Source organism: Myotis brandtii, unplaced genomic scaffold, assembly GCF_000412655.1.
Source record: "Myotis brandtii unplaced genomic scaffold, ASM41265v1 scaffold182, whole genome shotgun sequence".
Taxonomy (NCBI): Eukaryota; Metazoa; Chordata; class Mammalia; order Chiroptera; family Vespertilionidae; genus Myotis; species Myotis brandtii.
Window position 1 is genome coordinate 3,578,744 of NW_005356751.1, and position 13,283 is coordinate 3,592,026.

The window sequence follows — 13,283 nt, forward strand, 5'->3', positions numbered from 1 at the left end:
TATCTATGAATCTGTCTCTATTTTGTTAGTTCAATTTTTTTCATTAAATTCCACATATAAGTGAAGTCATATGGTACTTGTCTTTCTCTGACTGGTTTATTTCACTTAGCATAATGTTCTCCAGGTCCATCCATGCTTTCACAAAGGGTAAAGTTTTCTTCCTTTCTGCAGCTGAGTAGTATTCCATCATGTAAATGTACCATGGCTGTTTTATCCACTCATTTACTGATGGGCACTTGGGCTGCTCCCAAATCTTAACTATTGTAGATACACTGCAATAAAAATAGGGGTGCATATATTCTTTCGAATTAGTGTTTCAGGATTCTTCAGATAAATTTCCAGAAGTAGAATCAGTGGGTCATAAGGCAGTTCCATTTTTTATTTTTTGAGGTAATTACATATTACTTTCCACAGTGGCTGCACCAATCTGCATTCCAACCATCAGTGCACGGGGTTCCCTTTCTTCACATACTTGTCAACACTTGTTTTTTGATTTATTGATGCTAGCTATTCTAACAGGTGTGAAGTGATGTCTTATTCTGGTTTTAATTTACATTTCTCTGATGATTAGTGATGTTGAGCATCTTTTCATATGTCTACTGGCCATCTGTATGTCCTCTTTGAAAAAGTGAGTTGGGTTGTCTTCCTGGTGTTGAATTGTATAAGTTCTTTATACATTTTAGATATTAACTCCTTTAGCTTTTTCTTGTCTGGGAAGCTCTTTAAATGACAGCTTTGCTGGGTAGAGTATCTTGGTTGTAGATCCCTGCTTTTCATCACTTTGAATATTTCATGCCAATCCCTTCTGGCCTGTAGTGTTTTTGTTGAGAAATCAGCTGGCAGTCTGTGGGAGCTCCCTTGCAGCTGTCTTTCTCTTACAGATGTTGTTATACTTCATGTTATCCCAAAAGTCCCTTAAACTAACCTCTTTTTTTTTATTAATTCATTTTTATTTTTGCTGCTCCACTGGGTGTGTTTTTTCTACCTTATCTTCCAAATCACTGATTCGATCTTCTGCCTCATCAAGCCTACTGTTTATTCTTTCCAGTGCAGTTTTTATTTCAGCTATGGCATTCTTTATTTCTGCCTGGTCCTTTTTTTGTGATTTCTATATGCTGTTTCATGTGTTTAGCATCCTTATAATCATTACTTTGAACTCTATATCTAATAAGTTGCTTACCTCTATTTTATTTAGCTCTCCTTCTGGAAAAGTTCTTTCATTTGGGTCCTGTTTCTTTCTCTCCCCATTTTGGCTATCTCTTTGTGTTTTTTTCTATGTATTAGGTAGATCTTCTATGACTCCCAATCTTGGTAGGGTGGCCTTATGTAGTAAGTGACCTGTGAGACCCATTGCACAGTCTCCCTGTTCACTTGAGTTGGGTGCTCTAGGAATGTCCCTTAAGCCCATTACATGGGCCCTCCTGATGTAATTGAGTTTTGATGGCTATTGGCCCATCATGTGTGGGATAGATCCTCAGGCTGGCTGACAGTGAGGCTCAACCCCCAACACAACATGCAAGCTGCTGTGCAGGTGCTGGTCATATGAAGCAGAATTTGCCTCAGCAGAGTTCAGTGCCTGCTGATATCTCCCTGTGAATATACTGCTTGTGAAGCTTATTAGATCCTACTCTGTTGTTATATGAAGCTGACCACTAGGTGTATTGGTTCTGGGCCTCTTCTGAGGGACTCTGGTGCAGGTCAGTGTCACACAATGTCTGTGACTGGCCCTACGCAACCTATCTGGAGCTATCAGCAATCCACAACTTGTGGCTCTCTCTGCTGGACCTGGGTGCATGTGGAAAGGACCACACTGCACATCAAGGTCTGCTTTTACTAGCACCAGGCCCAGGGACAGATCAGCAAAAGTCTCAAAGCACCCAGAGATCCTCCTTTGCCTGTAAACTGTCTATTAGGCTCAGTCACTTAAAGAGCCTCAGGCTGTACTCCTCAGCAGGACATAAGCTCCACAGGGTGGGGCAAGAGGGATTCCAAGGGGTGAGGATATTGTTTCCTTCCAGGTTGATGTGCATGGAGAGGAGTGCTTTGCCTGACAAAAATGGCTTCTGCAGTATGGGGGAATTACTCAGCACAGGGATCCTGGCAGCTGACCTGTCAGCTCTCTCCCCATAGCCATCAACCCCAGAGTCTCCTCACACAGCTCTAGTCCACTCTGCCTTCCCTCCACTGGAGCCAAGGATAAGTGGCTGTGAACGAAATTTTGTGCACTGGCCCTTTAAGAGGATAACTGCATTACTAGCGGTCTCTCCCTGGCAGACAGAAACCCCACTGCTTTTCACAGCCAGAGTAATATGGGTGTCTTTCCCAGTTCTGGTGCTCTGGGCTGGGTAGCCCAGCTTGTGGTTTATACCCCACACTTCTCAGGGGAACCCCTCTGCAGCTGATATATTCCTCTGGAACTCTAGCTGCTGCCTATGCATGCTCAGGCAGCCCTCTTGAGCCTCTGTACCTCCTACCAGTCTCAATGTGGCCTCTATATAAGTCCTTGTTATAAGGTTTCTTTCCAGCTAGTCTTCAGTTGGTTATTCAGGATTATTTTTCTATACTTTAGTTGTAATTTCAGTTTGGTCTCGAGAATAGTTGAGTGTAGCTTCCACCTAATCTTCCACCATCTTGGGTCTCCCCCAATTTTCTTATGTGTTCATTTATTTGTTGGCTTGTGGTCATTTCTCTCCACTAGAAGTTAAGGGTTGGGAGATCAAGGACCTTGTCTAATTTCTTCAGTATTGTATCTCCAGCAGCTAAAAGATGGTTTGGCACACAGATGGGACTCAATGAATATGTATCGAATGAATGGTTCAGTTTCTTAACTTTATAACAAATCTGCACGAAATCTTCGCTAAATATTCTGTGGGACAAATGCAATAGAGCAAGTGAAGACTTACTATTTGGCAATTTATGCTTACTATCACCTTCACCAGAAAAAAAAGGGGGGGGGGAATAGTTTACTAAAAGAAGGTTCAGTAAACTCCAGTGTCTAAAGTGTGCCTAATACCCATTATCACAGATGACAGAATTGTTTATATTGTATTTTGCTTCACAGATGTGGGAGAAAAGAGATTTCTAAAACAAACAAAATGTGTTTCAAATAAAAGGAAGGAACAGAAAATAGATAATCATAACCAGTTAAGTTATTTTTTTCTTTTAGACAATCTTTGAAACAAAAAGATGCTTATCACTTCCACCTTACAAAGATGGCTACATAGCTTATGATCAGAACTCCTCTCTAATCAATGAATTAAACCAGGACACAAACAATTGGTCATTTTGTTGTATCTCTAGTGGGAAAGAATGAGAAAGAGCCTGTGACTGGCACCATTTTCCTCATAAAAGCTGAAAGTAGCAGGTCAACAATGGATGGACATGTCTATCCAATCTCTAAAAGAGCCCCAGTGATTTTTTGTTTGTTTTGTTTAAAGAGGGAATTTATTAGAATACAAAGGTTCTTGCAGGGAATCCCATAGCTGTAATGAGGTAACAGCTAGAATCACACCTTTCTGAAGGGCAGATCATGTTATAATCATAACTTCTATTTCTGGGTTTTGCAAGATCACCAAGAGAATATCCCAGAGGATGTTCCTCCCTCTATTGTGCACAGGGACTAGAATGTGGATTCATTTCTGCTTGCTTTTTGGTCCTTATATTCCTTTATGCTGGCCTCAAACTTGCCAAGCACATGTTGGCAGACATTCATGAGCTCATTCAGGCCTCTCTGAAATGGCTCAACAGCTGGAAGAGCACCTCGAGTCTGAATTCGTAAATTAATTTTACTCTCTGAAGGATGGGTTGTAGTGTAACCACAAAATTCCACTTCCGGGTTCTTCATGATCATGTAACGAAGAGAATTTCCTAGGGTATGGTCCTCCTCGTGCAAAACAAATGTCACACAGTGTCTATCTGTTCCAGCTGCCTGGGCCATTTCCAGAGCTGTCTTCCTCTCACATTCAGCCATTGAGATCTTCAATCCAGACATTTTTCTACATACATATTTTTTATAAAAATGAGATCATACTTTCCAACTCTTGGTCCTCTTCCATCACGGGGATGGCTTCCGGGATAGTTCGGTGGAGCTGGCATCCCTGCCCCATATAGCAAAATGTGCGAGAGAAGCAGGAAGGAAGGAACAACCGACCACAGAGCCCCACTGATTTAATTTTAAATTCTGCACTCAAGAGCTGATAGCCTCCTGATTACCTCATCTTCTACTAAGAGTGATGCCAAAAGCACTGCATAAGATAGCCATCTAGCAACAAACAGTAGTTCTTATTGAGCACCTGCCATATGTTCCACACCATACTGCTAGAGGCAGAAAAGACATGTGAACAGAAGCCCCTGCTTTGGGGAACTTACAACTCAGTTAAACAGACAAAACAAACTATGAGACCATTGGACAGTGACCAACTGTAGCAGATATCCAAGTGCTGGAAATGCTAAAGGCGCACTAAGAAGACAGGGTTTTGTGGGGGAAGAACAGTAGTGAGAGGTGTCATGGGAAGAAGGCCTGAGTCACAGAGCTTCCTTGCTGCAGACAGGATGGGCTGCAGGCCCAGGCTGGGAACCAGCAGGGTGTGTTTATGTGCCTGAAGAGAGCAAACTGACCAGAACCTGGGGCAGCCTCTTGAGGAGTCTGTCCTCATAGCTGAGGTTTTAATATCCCCCGATACACACACTACACAAAGTTGAAAACTAACAACCTGTGATCCATATCTAGCCACAGTGGTGCTTTCCTGATCCACATACTGTTTTCTAAATTTTATGTAAGAATCTGAATTTCTGTTTTCCCTTGAAAAACTGAAAGGCCTGGCAGCATTGAAGCACTGCGCAGCAATGGTTAGCTGGAGCTGAGGAGCTGCTATCCCTTTTACACATAGTACACACACTTTATTTCCACACTGTCCCCACCATTTTGATGCTCAGCCTGCCTCACTAGTTTACACACCTGCCTGATCCCTGCAGGCATCTACGTGTGGGCTCTTGTCCCATAAAACTCTGTATGTTAGAGAGGGAAGAGTGGGCAAACCAAGTGGGTTTTCATGCCATAATGCACCACTGTTACTATTACTAACAAATGCCACCTTACTGTGGCGCACTGATAGTTCTGTATTGAACTAAAGTCTATCTTCATGTAACCTCTACTCTTTAGTCTTTGTTCTGTTCCTCAGACATATGTAAACATAAGACAGTCCTTGAGTGATCTGAAGAAAACTCTCATGTCTTATGCTTTTTATATAATGATGAGGATCCACTATGTGCCAGTTTTAATATTGAAGAAACAGCAATGAATAAGATAAGCTCTTTAATCTCAAGAAGTAAGAGTCTAACACAGTGGTCGGTAAACTCATTAGTCAACAGAGCCAAATATCAACAGTACAACAACTGAAATTTCTTTTGAGAGCCAAATTTTTTAAACTTAAACTATATAGGTAGGTACATTGTTATTAACTTAATTAGGGTACTCCTAAGGCTTAGGAAGAGCCACACTCAAGGGGCCAAAGAGCTGCATGTGGCTCGCGAGCCGCAGTTTGCCGACCACGGGTCTAACAAAAGACAAGTGTTGGTGTGGATGTGCAGAAATGGAAACCCTTGTACACTATTGGTAAGGATATAAATTGGTACAGTCACTATGAAAAACAATATGGATGTTCCTCAAAAAAATAAAAATATAGTATATCCTAAAGAATTCAAATCAGGATCTCAAAGAGATATTAGCATTCCCATGTTCACTATAGCACTATTCACAATAGCCAAGATGTGGAAGCAACCTAAATGTCCATCACACCCCCTACGTTCACCTGAAAGAAAAGAGGCCATATCCTTCCCTATTACTCATAAATTGAGCACTTTATTTAATTGTCTTACCCATTAAGGTAGTGTTATGTATAAGAGTAGAGATTTCAAAAAGATATCTCAAATCCTAAACTGCAACTCATTAGTTGTTTGATCTTAAACAAATTTTTTGAACTTTTAAAGCTTCAGATTCTTCAACTATAATTGAAAAAAATTTAAAGAAAATGCAGTATATACATACAATGAAATATTATTCAGTCTTAAAAATGAAGGAAATTCTGCAATATGCAACAACATGGATGAACCTTGAGAACAACATGCTAAGTTAAATAAGCCAGACACAGAAAGACAAATACTCATGATTCCATTTATATAGGACAGCTGAAATAGTCAAATTCATAAATGCAAAGGCTGAAATGTTGGTTACCTAGGGCTGGGGGAGGGAGAAACGAGAGTTATTAATCAACAAACACACAGTTTTTGTCAAGTAATATGAATAAGCTCTAGAGATCTGCTGTATGACATTATGCCTACAGCCAATAATGCTTTTGAGAGGACAGATCTCACATAAAGTGTTCTTACCACAATAAAAAATAAACCAAATTTTTAAAATAAATGAAGTAATCATCTACTAGAGAGAGATCGTTTAAATAAGTACAATGAAGGGTAATAGTACAACTAAGTACAACTCCTCACAGCTAAAATGGAGACACAAAGTCAAGAGGGTGTCCTGATCTGGGTTAACCTGAATACAGAGGCCTCGGACAAAGATTTGAGTGCAGGTAGCAGAAATCCAGGAAACTGGAGCAAAAGAGGAAGGAAAGTGAGACAGGAAGGGAGAAAAGCCAGTGAAGGACACTTAATGAGCAGGTTACACTGCAGACCACCAGAGCCCCATTGCTTGGGGGTCTCTGTGAAGAACCATATAGAAGGTGCCTCAGAATTGGCTCAACAGAAGATGGGCACTTATCTATGATGTTCCCATTGTTTGAGTGTTGCCCCCAGGGGGTTAATATCTCCACAAATTTGTGCCTGGGCAGTGACTTTGGAGAATGCCCCAAGAAAACAAAGATGGCACCACACAGCTGCTAGCTGGACATGGACTGCTGGCAGTGCTGAATCAGGTGGGCCAAGGGGATGGGACACGGTGATCATGACCTTCACGGAGGAAGTGAAGCCAACTGATTCTTAAAGATAAGTAGGTGTCCAACAAACCAAGTATAAGGCAGGGTAAGGTGCAGACAAGAGGATTAGAAAATTAAAGTAGAGAAACATCATGAGGAAAGACATGGATATTAAAAACCATGAGGTGCTTTTAGAAAATTCCTAGTATCTGGCTGTGACTGGAGCAAGAAATGAAGATGAAGAACAGACGTAACAGGAAACAGAGTGAGAGAGAAAACTGAAGAGGTAGGCAGAGGCCAGATCATGAGGGCTTTGAAGTAAGGTGTTTAGATTGTAGATAAGTGGTTCTTGGCATTTTAAGGGTTATAGACCCTTGAAAATCTAATAAAAGAGGATTTCAAAAAGACACCTCAAATCCTAAACTGCAACTTAGTAGTTGTTTGATCTTAAGCAAGTTTTTTGAACTTTCAAAGCTTCAGTTTCTTCAACCAAGACTGAAAAAAATGGACCCTCTCCCCAATCTGAATGCACAAATATTCAAAATTCTACAGATAGTACAACATATACACAGATTCCATAAAGCTATCCTTGAATCCAGGTTCAAAATTCCAGCTAGAAATAAGAAAGCATTACAGCCATTATGTCAGTCAGTATTCTTGTTTGTAAACAACAAAAATCTATACCAGCTAACTTAATTGAAAATGAATTTATCTTAAAGATATTAGGGAGCTCACAAAATCTATCAGGATTATGTATTCCTATTCTCTATTGGAATGTGAGAAAACCAGGCGGGAAGGCGTCAGAAGCAATGGGAAGCAGGCAGTGAGGAACACTGCTGAAGTCTCTCCACAGTCTGGATATGACATTGAAACAAACTCTATTGTCAACAAACCCTGTGTCAATTAAACTCAAAGCCCCAGACATAGAATGTGCCAGGACACCAGGACGAACCTAGGACCTCTGCTCACCGCCAGGTGATAAGTGACCTGTGAGAGACAAATCTCACCCCTCAGCTTCTACCACAGGAGGCAAGACCCTCCCTCCCACCAACATGCACATAGCAAGCGATTTCCTTAGGAGAGAAGCCTGGATGCTAGGTAGCTAAAACCATGGCTCCTGCCCCCCAGCAGCAGTGAAACACCATTAGCATTTAAGTCTTCTCCTCTCTTCCCTTGCATGACTGAATTTCAAGTCTCCTTCACTGATGATTCCTGTGAGCACACATTAGTCTGTGTATGCCCCTCTTAAAGGATGGTTTCCCCATCCATCCTCAGAGAGTCTGAGGAGTGCTGGGCCTCCGTCTCCCTCCTTCTCAATACAGTGAGTTTCTTCAAGTAGCTTCATGTGGCCAAATGACATACACGTTGTCTAGGGATGGAGGAATGCGGACCCTGGTTTTCAGCTAATTAGCTTTAAAGTAATACAATATTTTGGGAATCAGACTTAACTTGGATAAAGACTTCATCTGAGGATCATTAAAACAAAATAAATAGATATGCCGGTCTGAGAGACTTGGAAATCTTTATCATGTAAGTGTATAATTAATCTTCTGAGACTCTCATACCCCGAAATACTTTCCAACTGTTCGGGTAGGGGGCTAAAAACAGTTGTGGTTTTAGCTGTTTCTGCACAACGCTGTAGTTGCACGCCACTGGCCAATTTCTCTCAAACAGAAAGCTCCACTGGGCTAACCCAGGAGTTGGTTTCCAAGAACAGCTAGCCAGAGGTAGATGGGGAAAACCACGTCAGAATCCATTCCTGAGTCCTCTGGTTTCCTATGCAGCAAAGTTAGAATAAGTCCCTGCTCTGGGGCATGGAATCATCAGGGTATTTAAGCAGAAGAATGGAAAAACACTGTACAATCCTCATTGAAGTTGGACTGTGGTTTCAAATTTACTTTTCTGGTAATAATATTTTTCATATATGTGAAGTTTCTGAAATGATCAAACCCACAAAAAATAAACTGCTATTTTCAGCTACATTAATATCCCATTCCCATGCTGCAAAGACTAAATTAAATTAGCATTTTACATTTAAGAGGGAAAAAAATCTTTAACTACCTGCTTTTAAAGCAAAACCACTGATGAAAAATATATATGTGCACTTTCAACACAAACCACATTAGTCCATGGAAAACAACATTCCAAGAGGCATTTGTGAATATTTTCAAATCCACAGCCTAATGCCATCTTTTCCACGGAGAGTAAAGGCACCCCATGTGATTATAGCTTCCTTTTCTCAGATTTCCAGGAGCAGCAATAGCCAGCACCGTCTGTGTCATAATAAATTCTCCTGCTCTGACCTTGAAACCTCTGCCTCACTCTGCTGTATCCCCCTCACCTGATTTTACACTCTGGCAATATACTAAGTGCCTGTTACCTCCAGGGCTATTTAAATGTCAATACAGAGCCCACCGCTCCCTTCCTTTTCATTCTATACTGTACCTTTCTAGTTCCAGTTCTTACCACCTCATGTCTGAACAATTGTGCTACCTTCCAACTGGTCTCTCCTCACCGCTAACCCGTCCGTACACAGCTACCATAATAAATTTCCCAATTCACCATTTTGATTATGGCATTTCTGCATATTTGATTGCATCAAACACTTGGATATTTTTCATTGTCCAATAAATGAAGGTCCACACATTCCAGTCCATCAAGACACACCGAGTCTTCTGAATGTGCTTAATCCTTTCCTACCTCTTACGGTGTGTTTGTGCCACCCCTGCTTGCTCATACCCTTCTCAACACTGGCTTCTGAGAGTGGGGGTTCAGCATTGATATCCTGCCTAGACTGGTCCTGCAATCTCTTTCAATGTCAGCCCAGAGGCCACCCCTTCCATAAAGCTTGCCAAGAACATTCCTGCCCAGAATCTGTTTTTGAAAGGTCTGCACTGGACAGACGAGGATGGTGAACTGGGCACTGAACAAGGGGGACCAGAAGTGAGGGAGCTCTGACTCCTGCCCGCCTCTTAATTTCCCCATAGCAAGAATTGAAGACAGTATACCTACACTACCCTTGGACTTTCCAAACTGGTGTACTATTAGGGAGGATGAAAAGGGTTCATTTTCATAAGCATCTAATGAGATGTCCCTCTTCTCAAGGTGCTCACAATGTGACTGGTGATACCTTGAAAAGCTAAGTGAGGGTGCTGCTATTGCACAGAAGCCCATAATTACAAGTGTGTTTCAGCAGCGCTCCAGGGACAAGGGTGGAAAGCGAGTGCACGCAGGCGTGAGTTTGCTCATGGTTTCTCTGCGTTTGCAGTTATGTGCTTCCACATAAACAAGTAGTGTGTACCCATCAGACTTTCCCCTTTATCAGATTCATTTTCCCTTTTGCTCTGACTCTTTCCCTTTTGATTTTCATCGCTGTCCCCTTGCCCCTGTAAGAGTAAAATGCATTCATTTTTGTTAAGCATATATCTTGCTGTTTCTTGTATTAATCGAATAGGATTTTATATTCCTTATTCTTGGAACACTTTAGAGTTTCCCATTTAAAGACTAAATTATATTGCTTTCCCATGTAGGTGGTCCCTAGTTTCCTCTGCTATTGCATCAGTAGCCCTTAGCAAAAAAAGGCTTCCCAACATTAGAGGTCCTAGTGAACTGAGGGTGTTCATTCTTGTGGTCTCTCCCACCCCATACCCTCCAGAAGACAATACGAGGAATCATCTTCCTCAAACATCTTATAAAATCATGCAGTGTCTCTGCCCTGTCATGTTTTCCTCTGGAAACTGATAATATGAATGATGCTCAACTGAGATCTCATGTAGTTAAAACTGTGAATATGTATACAGATACAATGGACCGTCATTTTTGTTGTCATTACTATTATTATTTGGCAATAAACTAGAAAAAGATTAGAGCCAAGTAAAGTCAGAATTCGATTATTATCTCCCTTTCTTGGTGCAGGATTGCTAAGGCCAGTTTAAAAAAGCAATGGCAGAAAGAGCATTGGATTAAATCAGAAGATTAAGATTTGGGATCTAGCTCTAGCACCTACTACCTCTGTAGTCTTGTAACTACATGTAACTAACTCTCTAACCTCAGTTTCCTCATCTGTGAAGAGGATAACCATGTGCCCTGGGGTTATTGTGAAATTAAAATTAGGTGATATGGGTGAAAAGTAATATGTAAGCCATAAAGTAAGTAAGTTTTTTGTGCTGGGTATTTTTATTGGTGGCGGGGGTGGGGGGCGGGGGGAGACTTACTCTAGATGTCCCCCTCCTAAAGAGCAGTCTATGTCAGTGCCCAGTGCTTGCTCTAAAGCCATGCTTATCACTCATGAATTTGGAGATCACAGAATCCAAATAAATTAGTCAGCCACTGGCCAGCACTTTGCCAACATATGGTCACAGACCAAGCTGGTACTCCAAGCAATGAGATTTGTCTCCAGCTCAGCCTAGTGCATCTAAGCAGCAGGACCACCCCAACATGGAGCACAAGCTGGACCTCCCAAAAAGAATGCTCCTAATAAATTCCCCCTTTCTTGCCTGGCCAGTGTGGCTCAGTGATTCAGCACTGACTCATGAACCAGGAGGTCATGGTTTGATTCCCGGTTAGGGCATATGCCTGGGTTGCAGGCTCAATCCCCAGTAGGAGGTGTGCAGGAGGCAGCCAATTGATGATTTTGTCTCATCATTGATGTTTCTATCTCTCTCTCCCTCACCCTCTCTGAAATTAATAAAACATATTTATTTTGAAATTTTCCACTTTCATAAACTAGCACCCAAAGTACCTGACCTATTTTCTACCTCAGTTTCCATTTAGTCCCTCATGGGCTCCTTTGTTTATCCTCCAGTGTGCGTTCTTGACTTATCTCCTGTGCTAGATACACATGCCCATCTCTGCTGGCTCTGACCACAGCTTCTTTTCCTCTTAGGTCACACCTCTCCCAAATCAGCCTGGCCCCTGAGCCTCTAGAAACCCAGACTTTGTACCACAGCCTTAGGTAATTCCTACCTGTGGGCAAGGCCTGACACATAATCCTTAAACTATTCCTAGCCAGTTCCCAGTGGTAGAGTGTGTGCATCCTAAACAACATTTAAAGGATTTGAGGATTTTGCTTTGTGTGTGTGTGTTTAATTTCAATGGCCTCTAAGCATTTCTAAATCTAATTATTATAAATTTGGAAAGAGAAAATAATAATTGTGCATGGGCCTTTGAAAGTCCGGATGGTTTAGTAGAAGCTGAAACCCACAGTTTGATTATAAACATCTCTCCCTACACTGTCATCTCAAAGTCAACATCTCCCAACTCACACTCATATCCAGGTAAAGAAGGAAAGCAATTTGGGCATTAAGAGAACATCAAATTCCACATACCTTTGAGAAAGGCATGGATTTCCATCATCAGAATATTAGTTCATGTCAAAATTAAGTATATGTCATCTTTGCCTCCATTCATACAATCTAAATATAGTGCCACATTCAATAAGAATCACATCTTCCAAAGCATTAAGAGAAACATTTGCTTAATGTCTTAGACCAACCAAAGCACAAACTCAGACAGAACAAGGCAAAGATATAAAAGGATTTTAATCCCTAAAGTTAAAAATGAGTGCCAAGAGAATTCAGCTGGAAATTTGGCTGAGGTTAGATGGCTGGATCCAGAGAGTAAATCAAGTGACATTAATCTAGGATCATCTAAAATCCCACACATTAATTTATGTTCATAGGTTTTTAAAATTTATTCATTCCAAAAGCAAAAGGGGTAAGCTTTTGAGAAATACAAAATGGATTCATTCATTCAACACAGATATAATGAATGCAAACAAAACAAAAGTAAATTATAGAAAGTGATGCAAGTGGGCCAATAGGCAAGTTGAGAAAGAGGTAAGATTTAGCATGCATCGTTTTTTACAAAAACTATGTAATCATTATCTTCAGGGGGAAAATGTAATTATATACATAAAGAGCAATGCATGTACTATGATTAGCAAATTGTCCTTTGTGTTTTCCAAGGTTTTCTGGGAAATTAACTTATTAAAAAACATGCTAAATAGAAAGAGAAGAGGCTATGGATTAAGAAGAATAAATAGGAGATTCCGAGCAAGATGGCGGGATAGGTAAACACCGGAGACTGCTGCCGCAAACAACCACTTCAAAAATACAACTAAAAGACGGAACGGACATCACCCAGAACCACAGGAAGGCTGGCTGAGGAGAGACTCTTCAACTAGAAGGAAAGACAACAGCATACCTAGGCTCAGAGGAGGCGCAGTGTGGAAAATACTCAGGTGCGGAGGTGCGCGCGCAAAGCAGGCTGGTGGCTGAGAGCGCGGTTGTCGTTTTCGGTCAGGGGGGAGTCTCAGACTCTGAGCTCCAGATACGCGCGAATCGCTGGGGACTC

At 41.4% G+C, this 13,283-nt stretch overlaps 2 protein-coding genes across 4 annotated transcripts in view; both read right to left on the reverse strand.

Annotated features, from left to right (window-relative positions):
• GALK2 (galactokinase 2) overlaps nt 1–13,283 on the reverse strand; it is a 132,505-nt gene that overhangs the window by 13,977 nt on the left and 105,245 nt on the right. The gene's annotated exons all lie outside the window — the stretch shown is intronic.
• LOC102260971 (DNA-directed RNA polymerases I and III subunit RPAC2) lies at nt 3,425–4,028 on the reverse strand. Its single transcript, XM_014537826.1, has one exon. The coding sequence runs from the start codon at nt 3,989–3,991 to the stop codon at nt 3,620–3,622; it is 372 nt and encodes a 123-aa protein (XP_014393312.1). The 5' UTR covers nt 3,992–4,028; the 3' UTR covers nt 3,425–3,619.

What these genes read in the sequence shown, in the direction of transcription:
- LOC102260971 (XM_014537826.1), bottom strand. Translation starts at nt 3,991, where the DNA reads ATGTCTGGATTGAAGATCTCAATGGCTGAATGTGAGAGGAAGACAGCT.